The sequence below is a fragment of the Crocodylus siamensis genome, chromosome 15, assembly GCF_052110815.1.
Source record: "Crocodylus siamensis isolate JL-2025a chromosome 15, ASM5211081v1, whole genome shotgun sequence".
NCBI classification, from domain to species: Eukaryota; Metazoa; Chordata; order Crocodylia; family Crocodylidae; genus Crocodylus; species Crocodylus siamensis.
The window spans coordinates 53,477,474-53,492,592 of NC_143409.1; the positions used below are offsets into that span (position 1 = coordinate 53,477,474).

General features: G+C 52.9%; 1 protein-coding gene across 1 annotated transcript; it reads left to right on the top strand.

Annotated features, from left to right (window-relative positions):
* The first annotated feature begins 6 nt into the window (after positions 1–6).
* Positions 7–11,736, top strand: LOC149852886 (uncharacterized). Its single transcript, XM_090028165.1, is given in 8 exon segments — positions 7–466; positions 3,199–3,356; positions 3,956–4,166; positions 4,349–4,521; positions 4,993–5,119; positions 6,838–6,909; positions 8,674–10,276; positions 10,278–11,736. Coding segments are annotated over 7 exon segments (2,328 nt in total). The 5' UTR covers positions 7–466; positions 3,199–3,308; the 3' UTR covers positions 10,372–11,736.
* Positions 11,737–15,119: the final 3,383 nt, after the last annotated feature.

A 15,119-nucleotide genomic window follows, 5' to 3' on the forward strand; every position in this document is an offset into this window, starting at 1 on the left:
GGGCCCCGCCGCCAGCTCGTCTCCCTGCCCCGGGGCGGGGCGGGGCGCTCGCTGGCGCTGGCTGTGGGTACCCGCTGCCGCTGCCGCGCGGCCTGGTCCTGTCCGCTGTGCCGGGAGCACCGCATGGCTGTTGCGGGGCAGGAGCGGGGCGCTGCTTTCTTCGTTTTCTTTGCCTCTGCAGCTTCGCCTTTCCGTTCGTGTGGTGGTCAGGCTTCAGGGGTTGCTGCTAGATGCTAATAGCCGCCATGAGCTGCTTGCGGGGGTCGGTGCGGATGTCTGCGCCAGGCTGCCCACGGCCTGGACATCCCCTCTCCACCTGCCCGCGGTCGCTGGGCTCCTCCCTGGGTCGTGCTCGCCTTCCCCTGCAGCTGCGCGGTGGCGGTGGCAGAGTACCGGCTGCTGCCTGACAGTTTGGTTACCATGGTCACTGCAGAGGGCAGACACCGCGGGCCCCCATTGGCTCCAGGTAACCCTGAGGTGTGACCTGAGCTGGCTGGTTCCTGAGGGGGAGCCTGCTCCCTCTGCCTACGTGACTGGCATCACACGCTTGGGGGGGCTTGAGCTCCCTGCTGGTCTAAGCAATGCCAACCTGAGTGGGAGGGGTCTACCCCGCGCCAGTGATGCATTTCAAATTGGTTGGCTAGCAGCCAACAGCTGCTGCCTCCATTGGATTAGGTAAATGAGGTTGTCAGGTCTATATAAGTGAAGGACTGCCCAGGAGGCGGGCAGCAGCCATGATGAGACCTCACAGAGAAGTTGGACCAGCTGAAACTCGCCCCCTCTCTTGAAACTCATGATCAAGGAACAGCCCCCTCCAGAGGCAATCTCCACCTGCCTCTGGATGGTACGTGTGAGTACGCTACCTGAGACCTAACTACATGTACAGCTTGCAGGAACTCAGGCGTGATCAAAAGCTACCCAGCCACTGTTTGCTTTAAGGTATTTCTCTGACATTGCTCTACCCCAGGAGTGGGCAAAATGCGGCCCGGGGATCAGATGTGGCCCACCAGGCCAGTCTATCTGGCCCGCAGGGCCCCTAAAAAACTTAGAAAAATAATATTTATGTGCCCAGGGCTGCCTGTCATATGGCCCTTGATGGCTTGCCAAAACTCAGTAAGCGGCCCTCTGCCCAAAATAATTGCCTGCCCCTGCTCTACCCTGTACCCTCCTCCAAACCTACTCCTTGTAATCAATAAAGTTCTCCTTTATACCTAGCGTGGGAGACTTATTGGGAGAGGGTCTAGATTATGCCTTGGGGTCCCCTTGGTTCAGCTGACTAAGGGAGACCACTACTTGTGCTTTGGACTCAGGGAAGCACCCCAAGTTCTTGCAGTGGGTCAAGGACCCTCAGGGACTGCTAGGCCTGTGTTTCCCAGGGGGCACAGGTCCAAAATCAGTCCAGACTCTGGATGGTGGCGGCGTTACCCCCGGGCTAGCGCGTGTGCTCCAGGAAGGGGGTCGGCCAGACATGAGGCACCCGGAGCCTGGACGGTAGTCGGGTGCAGTGAGGTGGGTGGCTCAACGTAGGAGCATCCCCTACTGGCCCGCCATGGGGACTCTCTCTTTTTCCTGCTGTAATTTGGGACTCTCTTTTCTGCTGTGCATTGGGTCATGCTCTCTCTCCTGTTGATCCTTGGGACACTCTCTGTCTTTTTCCAGATCTTCCTTGGGACTTGGTCTGATTCTCTCTCTGTGTCTGTGTATCTTTTATTATTTCCTCTTGATCTCTGGGGCACTTATATCTCTTTCCTGCTCTTGTTTGGGACCACCTTGCTCCCTTTCCTGCTGTTCCTTGGGACTCTCTTCCTGTCTTTTCTTCTGTTCTTTGGGTGTGTCTCTCTCTCTCTCTCTCTTTCCTGCTCTTTTTGCTTAATTTCTTACTGTTTTTTTAAAAACATATATAATCTATCTATAATTCTTGGTAGGATTATATATAATCCAGTGCACATTCCACTGACATACATCAAAGCAGAAGCAGATGTAAAGTGAATAGCATAGTGCCAGGCCCCTGGTATATTACCACAGTGTCTAGTTCCCCTTTAACTGTAGAAAAATATATGTTGTTTTCTATATGATGAGGCATGAGCCCCTCTGCACCCCCGGTTTCTAAATCCTACATCCACCCATGGTCTTAATTTCTCTTTTCTGTTTGGGTGCCCTGCAGACTCCTGTTCACGCTAGCTAAAAACTTTAACTGAGGTGTGATCATGTTCACTCAGGTATAGATGTGACTGACTGTGAAGTATTGGAGGTGCTGTTCAGGTGCTCCAGGAGGCTAGACTTTGCTTGATGAGTCTCAATAAGAGATGTACATATCATGAGAACGATGACAGTCACTGTTGCTACTAGATTGAATTTTACATTATAGTGTCTGAAAAAGAAAACGCACAAATCTACCAAGAAAAACTCCTTGCAGTAAAATATTATTCATATTTACATGTTTACAATGCTGCCGTGCAGTAACAATGCACATATTATTACAGTTTTTATATATACATGTATTTACTGGTGGAGCCATTTACATGTTCAAAGGGGCTGGACTTGATGATCCTCCGGGGTCCCTTCCAACCCAAATGTCTATGAAATCTGTCTATGAAGTTTTGGTGGGAGCAGGATGCAGTTACATCTCCTTCTGGTGCTGGTGTTTCATGTTTCCCAGAGCAGTGACTGGATGGACGCTCTCCTGGGCAGGCATTGCTCATGCTGGAGGTGTCTCTGAGCTCCATCATGATGCAAATGACCTTAAACAAAGGTGTGGGGGGAGGGTTCAGGTTTCCAGTGGTCAAACTTGTTTCTTGCGGGGCGGGGAGGGGTTAGCAGAGGCAGAGCAGTCATTGCACAGATGCTGGGGACCGAGGTGAGAGGAGGGAGACCCCCCAGGTGGGTCCAGAATGAGGTGGGGGCTGCAGGAGGCAGGGGCTCCAGGTTCGGCATGAGGGGGAGAGGACCTGGGCCCCAGGAGAAGATGGGGGTGGGGGCTGCACATTGCCTGGGCTGTAGGCAGGTACACGAGGACTGGGGGTAGGCGCTGTGGGGGCTTCTGGAGCCAGCCCTGTTCCTGCTGCCTGTGCGGGGCCTACAGGGAGCTGGGTCAGTCACGGGGTGGGGGTTGGGCAGACCCTGGGGCTGGGGCTAGGGCAGGGTCAGTCCTGGGACTTCTGCCACCTGGTCTGAGCCATGTTGCCTCCTTTCCTGCAGACCACGGAGACTAGATACTGTTGAGAGTGAGCCCTCTCCCAGTGGAGGAAACGGTGGTGGCACTGGAGCCCCTGGCACCCACGGACCTTCTCTGCACAGCCTTGAAGGTGATGATGGAGGAGCAGCTCCCAGGAGGTCTCCAGACAGGAGTGGACAGGGTAGGACAAATCCTTTGTGTGGCCCATGCCGGGATCAGGGGCCTATCCCCAAAATGGTCAGCCCCACAGGAAGCTGAGCAGGGGCTCAAGGAGGAGCTGGTCCAGCACTGGGAGATGTAGGGGCAGGAGGTGAAGCAAATTGTGCAGCCCCATCTGTGCTTGCATGACCCCCACAGACCCCACCGCTGGCACCGGGGCACGAGCTCCCCACGCCAGAGACCTGGAGCCGGCACATCCAGGGCTGCACTACCGGGAGGCCAAGGGCCTGCGGGGGGTCTGCATCCGCCTGCAGGAGCTCTTCCAACAGTACAGCCAGGAGCAGGCGATGGAGCTGGTGGTGCTGGAGTTGGCCCTGGCCGTCCTGCCCCGGGAGATGCGGAGCTGGGCGTCGGGGTGCAGGGTGGAAACCTGGGATGAGGCGGAGACCCTAGCTGAGGGGGTTTGGCTGGGGCAGGTGGAGGATGAGGAGCTCCATGTGGGAGCAGTTCACCCTGACCGTGGATGCTGCCAACCCCATTTCTGTGTGCCTGGGGGATGTTTCCTGCCACACCGTCTCTCCCAGTCCCAGTTCCCTGGTGACGCGTTCCCTTTGTCCGCAGGCCGTGGTGAGCATGAAGGGCAAGGAGGTGGCCTCAAACAGGATACAGCTCACCGGGGAACTGCAGCAGCCTGGCAATTCCAGGCCAGAGGAGGCACAGGCCCAAGCTGTGGAAGTGTCTCTGGAGGAGGCAGCACAGTGGGACAGCCCAGGGCCTCAGGACCAGCCCCCTCGTGGCCCCAGAGAGGAGCCCATGCCAGACATGGAGTCAGGTGAGGGACCAGGTGCAGGCTGGGGCATGGGTTTGAGTGCTACAATGGCTGTCCATCTTCCGCTTCTTCCACAGGCCAAAGTCTCCGGCTGCCGCAGTCACAGGCCAGTACGGGAGAACAGCAGGGCTGTCCCCTGCCAGCAGCACCAGGCCTGATCTGTGCATTATCTTCCCCACCCACAGGTGCAGGAACCAGGAGCAAAGCTCATCAGCAGCCTCCTGAAGAAGGGCCTGCATACCTGGAGCTGCCAAGGACTCCCCCAGGGAGGCTGGGGGAGAGGGGCTCCTTGACCTTGGAACTGAGCAAACTGCAGCAGGGGCAGGGGAGGCTGGTAAAGCAGACGGAGACCATGGAGGTGAGCAGGGCACCAGCTCCAGCTGGGGTGGGAATGCAGCTGGGCTGTGTTAGGGAGAAGCCAGGGGTGTAGTCAATCATTTGGAGAGAGCTAAGGAGCAACAAGCCTCTGGTGACAGGGGCCGCAACCACACAAAGCCGGCATTTGCCAGAGCTTGCCTTCAGTGCTGAGAGCTAGGGGTTCTGGCATGGGAAGGCCAGGCCACAGTCATGGAGCCCGTGGCTCTAAAGGTGCTGCCTCAAAGGGTTGAGCACATAGAACGGGATAGGCTTGGTCAGGGCAGACACTTGGACCCCTGTGTCCACAGCTGCACCCACATCTCCTGTCAGTGCAGGAGGGGGCATTTTGCACCCCTGGGTGTCATGGCCCAGCCTGCAGAGCAGTGTCGCACAGAGAGAATCTGGAGAGAGCAGCAGGGGCTGGAGGAAACTGGACTGGGTGACATTGATGGGGTAATGCTTGTGCCTGCAGCTCCAGGAGGCCTTTGAGGCCGTGGCCGTGTATTTCACACGGGAGGAGTGGGAGCTGCTGGAAGATGCACAGAAGGGGCTTTACCGGGACCAGATGCTGAGGAACTGGCGAGCCCTCGTTTCCCTGGGTAACGCTGTTTCCTGCTTCTCCCTGCACCCACGTCAGCACTGACACTTATTGTCTTCTCCCTCCTTCTCAGCACTCTTGTCCTGGTGAACTTTTGCCCAGGAGTTGAAATCCATGTCCTCCCCACAGCTCCTTGAGTGATAATGCTTCTCTCATTTTTAGCACTAATATATCTCCTTCTTCATTTGATTTGGCCCCCTCCACCTGAGTCTTCCCCATTCCTGTAACCCCTGGTACTTGCAGCTGTGTCTTGGCAGTGGGACCTCCCTTTCCCTTCTCAGTGCTCTCGGGTCATCTCCAATTCACTGGGCAGAAAAATTCACTGCCAGCTCTTCCTCGTGGAGGGGATCTGATTTCTTCCCTGTCCCACCTAGTGTGTCCTGTCTCACACATCTAACAGTCTCAGCATGCTCAATTAGTGCTGTCTAACCGCTTTCTCCTCCTTTGGTTATGACCCAGCAGAGGATAATGGAAGTCTTATCAGCCCCTGCTGCTACCACTCCTGAGATGAGCAGTTCCTTGACTCCATTGCTAGTGACCCGTGGACAGGCGATGGAGTCCAAGTACTTCTATCTCTGGATTCCTGGAAGCTTCTGCCCACTTTCCTTCCCATGGCCTTCATCTCCATAGGCCCTGGCTTGGTTGTGTTTACTTGGAGACCTGCTCCCAATTTGCTTGCCATTCGCAGTTGTCATTTCCTCCTCCTGACATCCCTATGCATGTCAGATGCTCATCACGGTGATGAAAAGAGGTGGGCTCAGTGCAGGACTGGTAAAAGCTGGTTGTCATTTCCAAAGAGTCTCTGATATAGGTCTCTGGCTTGTGGGCAGGGCTGAGGGACTTGCCTTCTACCAGGTCACTTTGCTTTTTTAGTGCTTTCTTTTCCCTCCAGTTCCCCTGATAGACTTTCTTAGGGAAGGGCTCCAAGGATTTTTGCTCTGCAGAGACCATGTCAACCCTTCCTGTATCATGGGCTTTCACGTGCTGCAAAAGGTGTCTCCTTCTGCCTTCTCTTGTCTGTATACAGGACTCCTGATGCCTTTGTTTCAAACCAGGCACGTTTTCCCCACTTCTGTGCTCATCACCCCTTCTGAGATGGTCCTCCCATTGGATGGGATGATTGCTTTCATTGCTGCTAGTTCTTATAAAACCATCCATTCCTCTGCACTGTTGGGAATGACCCTTTCTCCCAGATATCTCCTGGTCAGATATGTCCTGGATTCTGTTCACTGCTGCCAGGCCTCGCTTTAAATCTTCCCGGAGAAGAAACTCACTTCCATTCCTTTGCCTGGAATGACACCGAGAAGACAGATGTTATCCAGCCACCAGTGTGTCCACCATCTCTTTAGTTTGGTGCCTTGTAAATACTGAAAGCTTCATCTTTCTGCTCTTTAGCACTTCACACGTCACTGCATCTTCACCCCTGTCCCTGTCAGTCTCACACCCATTTTATACCTCCAAGTGGTGGGTACAGTACTTTGTTTCCTATGACCATTCCCCCAGCACCTGGGTGACAAAAGCCATCATCTCTTGCATCTTAAATGTCCACCCTCCCTTGTTCTTCAGGTCCCCAGGAGAATCCTTAAGTTCATTGGATCCATTCCCCAAATCCTACTCAGTTATATTGCATCCAGTACCTAGTCATAAGTGCTTTTTAACTACTGCCCCGAACAGGGCATCGAGGTCCCAGACCTGACTTAATCCGCCGCATTGTGCTAGGACAGGAGGAGCTCTGGGTCTGTGATGATGAGGACCATGGGGACATCTCAAAGTCAGAGGACCTGCTGCCAGGTGAGTTGTGACTGCCCCCTACCCCGACACCCCTCTCAGAAATGCTCCATGCCCACAGTGACAAGGGCCCTTGGACCCGCAGACCAGCCCAGCACTGCCCTTCCGGGTTTTTTACCTCAAATAGCTTATGTAGTCGTGTGTCCGGGGAGGTGTTGTTCCCACGCACTGAAACTCCAAGGTATGGAGGTGAGCAGCCTTTCCTTTCTAACTACTACTGGTAGGGGACAACCAAGTACAGGCCTGGTGTCCCTGGGATACCGTAGTCCAGGCTTGTCCAACTTATGGCCCACGGGCTGCCATGCGACCCTCCACGCTGTTTTCGGAGGCCCGAGGTGCTGCGACGGGAAACGGAAGTAAACACTGTACTTTCGTTTTGGGGGGGGTGATGTGATACCGCTTCCTGTGAGGTCTTTGAATATGGCTTGCCAGCCCACTGCGTGATAAAAAGTTCATGATCTGGCCCCACGCTGAAAAAGGTTGGACACTCCTGCCATAGTCTTAAATTTCCATTTATATTTACAGTTTAAGATTAGATTCCTCAGCGCAAGGTAGCCATACCTCTACGGCACCCTCTCCCGTGGCATGATGGATTTGTAGTTCCCCATGGAAACCTGCGTGGTGGGTCGAAGCTCTGTGTAGCCAATATTCAAAGACAAGAAAGAGGCCTGGGACTTTGCCTGGTGTCTCCTGGTCAGATCCAGCTGGGACCGAGGAAGTGTTGACTGCTGATCTGAGGCTGCAATAAATGGCTCCGCGGGGTGGTGGGATTCACAAGCTTCCATGTTGCAGGGGGAAGTGGATCCCCCACAGGTCGTGTCTTTGTGCTTTGTCTCTGAGGCATGAGTGTCACAGAGCTCGGGAGTCAGCAGGGAGTGCACGTGCATGTTCATGGCCAGGTCTTTGTCTCAGGGCAGATTCTGGTGACATGCAGGCCTCTTCCTCAGCAGAGGAAAGCCACATAGACCTGTTCCAATCTCCAGACCTTTCCCTGGAAGCAGGAAGAAGGCACAGCCCTGTTCCTTCCAGGAAAGAGATCCCCAGCTCAAAGTCCTCCGCTCCCAGAGCAGGTTTTGGAGGCAAGAGGGATGAGCCACATGGGCTTTTTCTACCATGGAGAAGCATTTGGTTCAGTGTAAAGCCATTCTACCCATACACCCCTGACTTCTGGGGAGCCCCAGAAATTCATCATGAGGCTGTCCATCCTGGTACCAGATGTTGCTCTCAGGACTGCCAGAGCTCATGGGCAAGTGCTGGAGAGCAGTACCACCAATGCACTGACTTGTGAAGCATGTCAACCTAGGCAGGTGGAGGGCTCGGCATCATCTCCCCCTGGACCCAGTAGTGTTGTGGGACAGAGCAGCCCTTAGAGAGAATTCTTCCCTTCCACTGATTCTTCCTCTAGTCTGTTGGGCCCCTTAGAGGAGGAAGCCACTCAGGTCCTGTCCTAATACATGTCCCACCTGGGTTTCTCCCAGCAGGGCTTGAAAGGATGGGGTGACAGCTGGGCCAGAAACACTGAGGGTCTGGTTCTGACCTCCACCAAACAGGGACCGTTAGCCTGGTACACAGACATACCCCTCCCTCACCCCCAGACCTTGTGGTATGGTATGGATGACCCCAAGTAAGGATGACCTTGTTCTCTTCAGAAGACTTAAGTGCCAAGGTGTAGTCATGCTCACAGGCTCATCACAGCAGAGGAAATAGCAATGTTTGGCCTGTGCCAGCAGGGCAGGGAGTAAGCTGGAGTTTCTCTTCCCCATGCAGGAGGTGCCTGGCTGCTGAGCAGAGGTGAGAAGCACAGTCTGGAAGAAGGGCCTTCAAACCTGGAGCCACCCTGGACTTCCCCTTGGGGTTTGTGTGAGATGGAGTCCCTGAGACCTGATGAAGACCGATGGCTTCAGAGCCAGGGGAGGCCCCAAAAGCTGAGGGAGAACGTAGCAGTGAAGCAGGTGCCATCTTCCTTTGGGCATGAGAGCAGAGAAAGGACAGAAGCCAGAGAGAGCCCCGGGCACAGGGGAGGATTTGTGAATCTGAAGAGCCATAAGGCAACGTTCCACCGGAAAGAGACCCTGCATCCAAACCAAGCCAGTGGGGAGGGACTGAGAGGGAAACAGGATGCGCCCACCAGGGCAGGGGTGGGCTTTGCTCCTGGGCTTGAGTGCCAGAAAATCTTTTCCTGCCCCTCAAACCAGGCTCTGCCACCTGGGTGCCTTGAGTATAGGAAGAACTTCACCCGTTTCTCTAACCTGGCTGTGCACCAGCGCCTCTCTACCAGCAAGAAGCCATATCAGTGCTCTGAATGTGGAAAGAGCTTCAATCGTTCCTTCCATCTGATGCGACACCAGCGCATCCATACCAAAGAGAAGCCATATCAGTGCCCTGAATGTGGGAAGAGTTTCAAGGATTCTTCCTACCTGGCCCAGCACCAACATATCCACACAGGGGAGAAACTACATCGGTGTTCTGTGTGTGGGAAGGGCTTCACCATTTCATCCTACCTGGCCAAGCACCAACACATCCACGCAAAGGAGAAGCCATATCACTGCTCTGTGTGTGGCAAGAGCTTCACCTATCCCTCCAGTCTAGCACAACACCAACATATCCACACAGGGGAGAAGCTACATCAGTGCTCTGTGTGTGGGAAGAGCTTCAACCGTTCTTCCAACCTGGCCCAGCACCAACAAGTCCACACAAGGGAGAAGCCACATGAGTGCTCTCTGTGTGGGAAGAGCTTCACCCATCCCTCCAGTCTGGCCCATCACCAACGTATCCACACAGGGGAGAAGCTACATCAGTGCTCTGTGTGTGGGAAGAGCTTCACTCGTTCATCTAACCTGACCATCCACCAGCGTATCCACACAGGGGAGAAGCCACATTGGTGCTCTGTGTGTGGGAAGAGCTTCACCTGTTCCTCTAATCTGTCAGAACACCAACGTATTCACACAGGAGAAAGGCCACATCAGTGCTCTGAATGTGGGAAGAGCTTCACTCATTCCTCCAGTCTGGTAAAACACCAACGTATCCATACAGGGGAGAAGCCACATCAGTGCTCTGTGTGTGGAAAGAGCTTCACCCATCCCTCCAGTCTGGCACAACACCAGCGCATCCACACAGGGGAGAAGCCACATCAGTGCTCTGTGTGTGGGAAGAGCTTCAACCGGACCTCCCACCTGGCCCAGCACCAGCGTATCCACACTGGGGAAAAGCCATATCAGTGCTCTGTGTGTGGGAAGAGCTTCATCAGTTCATCCAAACTTACCCGCCACCAACGCATCCACACAGGGGAGAAGTCACATCGGTGCTCTGTGTGTGGGAAGAGCTTCACCCAGTCCTCTAATTTGGCCCAGCACCAGCGTATCCACGTGGGAGAAGCCACATCAGTGTTCACTGTTTGGGAACAGCTTCACCAATTTGTCCTGTTGCACAAATTACCAATTAGCTCAATTGACAAGTGAGACCTAATAAGGGGGATGAGGCAAGATGCCATGTCTATTAAAACAAAAACATAGACATCACACCACGCCTTTCCTGACTCTGTAGCTTCTTTGTCTAAAATCTCTACTTTTCTGTTCTGACAAGTGGTTAGGCTCATACATCATTGTCCTTAGGTGTTGCTCTTCATTAACCCAGTTTTACAACATTCTTCCATTATCGCTGGTGTGGGCTGTGTCCAGCATCTCTAGCTTTGAGATGTTGCAGACCTTGTCTTCAGTCTTATCTTTTCTGTTTATCTTTATTCTTCAGCTGGTTCAGACTGGATTCTGAATTTACCTCTTCAGCCTCTTCTTACCATTTGGTAACTTGTTTGTTAACACATAGCTTATTTCTGTTCTTACCAATCACTTTACACTCATTCATCCATACATTTAAGTATCATTAAAAAAATACAAAAGGAAAGAATACTTGATTTGCTATATAAAAATACAATAAGATACAAAAAGTACAATAAGCATAATTCATAATAGCAAACTTAAAATTGCTAACTTAAAATTGTTAGAGCCCTGGCACCAGCGTATCCACATATGGGAGTAGTGCTGAGCATGGAAAGAGCTTCTCCCAGGCCTTCAGCCTGGTCACACGCCAGTGTATGGACACAGGGGCGAAGCCACAGCTGTGCTGTGTGTGTGGGAAGAACTACACTGTGTCCTATTCCCTTACCACCCACAAGCATATTTATACAGGTCAGAAGTCATATCAGAGCTATGAGTGTTGAAAGAGCTTCCCCCATTCTTCAGCCTGGCCACACACCAGTGTATGCATACAGGAGAGGTACCACATCCTTCCCTGAGTGTAGAAAGACCTTCATTACTTTGTCCCACCTGGCCTAGCACCAATGCATCCACAGAGGGGAGAAGCCACATCAGTTCCCTGTGTGTTCAAAGCATTTTACCAATTCCTCCTATCTGGACATGTACCAGTGCGCTGTCTGTCTCCCTGGACTGGGCCATTCCAGCCCCTCCCCCACAATCTGTTTTTAAACACTGGCTGCTTGGATCAACCTGGTCACCTAGGAAACCAGGCTGTAAAAAATCTGGCAGGAAGGGAAGTTTCCTCTCTCTCCTCCTGTGACAATTATTTTGGGACTCAGACAAGAATGGACCTCCTCAGAGAGACTCCTTGGATGATTCTACCATGAGTAGGGTTTGAATTTAGTCAGTAGAATAGGACTAGGTAATTTATCCGCAATTTAAAAAACAGGCCCGTGCCCATATTTGAAAGGCTTAATTTATTGTTTTGCTCAAGGTGCTTTCTTTTGAAATTCCTTTGTTCCATATCCCTCCTTCATTCTCCCTCTCTCTGATCAATAAAGCTATCTGTTATAGTGTGCCTGGCTATGAGTTCCTGAGGGAAGAGGAGAGAGACAAGCTTTTATTGCCCCCTTTGCTCAGCTGGCTAAGGTGGGTTTGGCTATTTACTTTCCTTCAGTACAGGAGGCTCTTTGGAGGCTTCAGGCTATAAGAAGCACCCAGAACCATTACAAGTGGGTAAAGTACTCCCAATGTGTGTATACCGGGCTGAACAGAGCTCTAACAGAGACCAGCGCCCAGGTGGCAGCATCACTACCCCAGGCTTGCGTGTGTTCTCCAGGAAGGGGGATGGCTGGATGTAGGCCCCCTGGGGAGACTTCTGAAGCATAGTTTTGGGCCTGGCACGGTGAGGTGGGTGGGTCTATGTAGTAGCACCCCCTTACTGTGCATGCCACAGCATTTGCACAGAGGAGAACGCACATCAGTGCTCTGCCTGTGGTAAGAGCTTCACCCATTCCTCCAATCTGGTGCAACGCCAGTGCATCCATGAGGGGGAAAATCCTTATTAGCGCTCTGAGTGTGGGAAGAGCTTCCTCCACTTCATTTGTTCTGCTGCGACACCAGCACAGTGTGTGGGAAGAGCTTTACCAAATCTTCCCACCTGCAAATCCACACATGGCAGAAGTGCTCTGAGTTTTGAAAGGACTTCACCCATTTATCATGTCCACACACCAGCATATGCAGACAGGAGAGTGACCACATCGGTGCCCTGAGTGGGGGAGACCTTCCCTTTTTCATCCCAACTGGCCCAGCAGCCATGCATCCATCAGTGCTCTGTGTAGGAAGAGCTTCACTAGTTCCACCATCCTCCAGTATATCCACACAGAGGGCAGCCACATCAGTCCTCCGTGTGTAGGAAGACCTTCACCAATTTGTGCAACCTATCCCAGCACCAATGCATCCACACAGGAGAAAAGTCACATCAGTACTCTGACTGTGAGAAGACGCTCCCTCACTCCTTCAACCTGGCCAGACACTAGTGTATGCATATAGATGAGAAGCCAGATCAGTGCTTTGTGTGTGCAAAGAGCTTCACCCAGTCCTCCCACGTGGCCACACACCAGCAGATCCTCACAGCAAAGAAGCCACATCACTTCTCCAGAGTGTGGGAAAGAGATTCAGCCAATCCTCCAGCCTGGTCGGGCACCCATGCATCCACACAGGGGAGACACAACATGAGTCCTCTGTGGGTGAGGATAGCTTCCATGACTCCTCCCTGGTGGCCAGACACCAGTGCGTCTGCACCTCAAAGCAGCCATAATTCTGCCACAAGTGTGGGGAAGGCTCGCAGATGCCTACCTGTTCAGCTTCCACCAGAGGCTGAATTCAGGGAAGCTGCCTCCTGCTGCTGGAGTGCAGAAAAATTGTATGTGGCCTTTGGGCCTTGTAGGGCAACGCAGAACCCAAAGGACCCAGTGGCTGGTCCCCAAGGTTTGATATAGGGCAGGGGCTAATAGGAAACACCTCAGGCAGAGAGGAACCCTGGCACTGGGGGAACCTGTGAGGGATGGTCTTTGTATCAGTCTTGGAGTCTGTGCCTTCCTCATCGTTCTCTAAAAGCCGCCAGCAGGGAGAAGAGGGACCTTCCCACTAGGGTGACTTCCCCAAGACAGCTGGCTCCAAATGTCCCCAGGGCCTGATTTCCTGTGCCCATTGGGTCTGCAAGGGACTGCTGCTGCCACCTCCTGAGCCTCTCAGCCTCTGTTCCCCTGGGTGGCTGCTGCCCCCCATGGCCTTTGCAGCACTCTGTAATGCAGTCTCTGGTCAGAAATCCCCAGCACTGGGCATGATATCCCCGTGGCTGGGCTCTGTGCCCTCTCCAGAGCTGTGAGTCAGGAACCAACCAACCAGTACCCAGAACCCTTTGCAGGGCAGATCTCTTTGTCACCTCCCAGCCCTTTCCCTTGCCAAGGATTCACTGTGGTCCAGGAGCTGTTGCAAACCCTGGAGCGCAGAAGTCAGTCACACTTGATGCCTCCCTCCCACATGCTGCTCACAGCAAGGACCCTGCCCTTTGGAAGAAGCCTGTGGCCAGGGGACAGTCAGGGAAATGCGGGCGGGGGAAAGAGGTGCAGCTTGTGGCAGGTCCTCCCTCTCCTGAGGAAGGGTGGGGAGAGAATGAGGACATCCTCCGGGTGAAACACAGCATGTTGTCACATGGGGAACGCTCCCTGATCACTTGTATCCCAATACGCTGTGTCTCATGTGGAAGGACTGGGTTTGGCTTCTTTTGTACCGTCTGATAAAATGCAAGATGCCAGACACAGTGTTTCCTTTAAGGTGTGCAGCCGCCCAGGCGTGCCTGCATGGCTGCACACACCACACAACTTAGAGGGAACGCTGGGCAGACATCCTGGGTGTAACACCCTGGGATCCTGCTCCAGCTCTGGCAGCGGTGCCCCCTCAAACATCTTTGTGTGGGAGCAGAGAGACAGGTCTCGCTATGGCACCAGGACCAAGGGCAAGATAGAAACACGGTGCAAGGGCATGCTAGACCCACGTGTCCCCTTCCTCCGCCTTATCCAGGGAAGTTTGCTGCTTCTCTTGTCCAACGCCAAATGCCCTCTAGGTTCTGCACGGACCTCAGCATCACCCTAAAGCTGGGTTTGCAGGGCTGGATCCCCTGTGGGGAGGAACACTTCTAAAGGTTTCTTGAAAGAAACACCTGAGTTTTGGGGCATGGGACCAGGGTTGCCAGGTCTTGGGAGAAAAAAAGTGGCACTGCCTTTAAAAGCAAGACCCAAACAAGCCCAATCCATTTTAAAGATAAGGAAGTGGGGGTGTTTATCAATCTGTGACTCTCAAAAAATAAAAGCAACTTTAAAAAAATAATCCCAATTCTGCTTGTTTTGTACGTGTGGCCAGTATAGTTTTAGCAGAATTCACTTGTTCATTGCCTGACAATTACTTTGCAACTGTGACTGGGCCACATTTTTTGTGATTCACCTGTTAATTTTGTAAAAATTATTTCGCACGTGTGGTGAGGCTACATTTATGCGATTGAGTAGTTCATTGTGTGATCACTGGCACATGTGGCCAAGCTGCAGTTATTGCACGATTCATCTGTTCATTGCATGGCGATTCCTTTGTATGTGTATCCATGCTACATGAGTCACCTGTTCATTGCATGACAATTGCTTTGCACATGTGGCCAGTCTACATTAACTGCATGATTCACCCATTCATTGTGTGAGGATTGCTTTGTACATGTGTCTGGGCTACATTTATTGGCAGTTCACCAGTGAGTCATGTAATCAACCTAATGGGTAGCAGGTGCCTGGAACTCGTGCTCCACTGATCTCAGTGTTTTAGCTCACTCGGTCATCAGGGCAACTAGTGGTCTGTGGAGCCTGCTGCTTTGAGCAGGGGATTGGACTAGATGCTAGAGCTGTGAGCATGTGT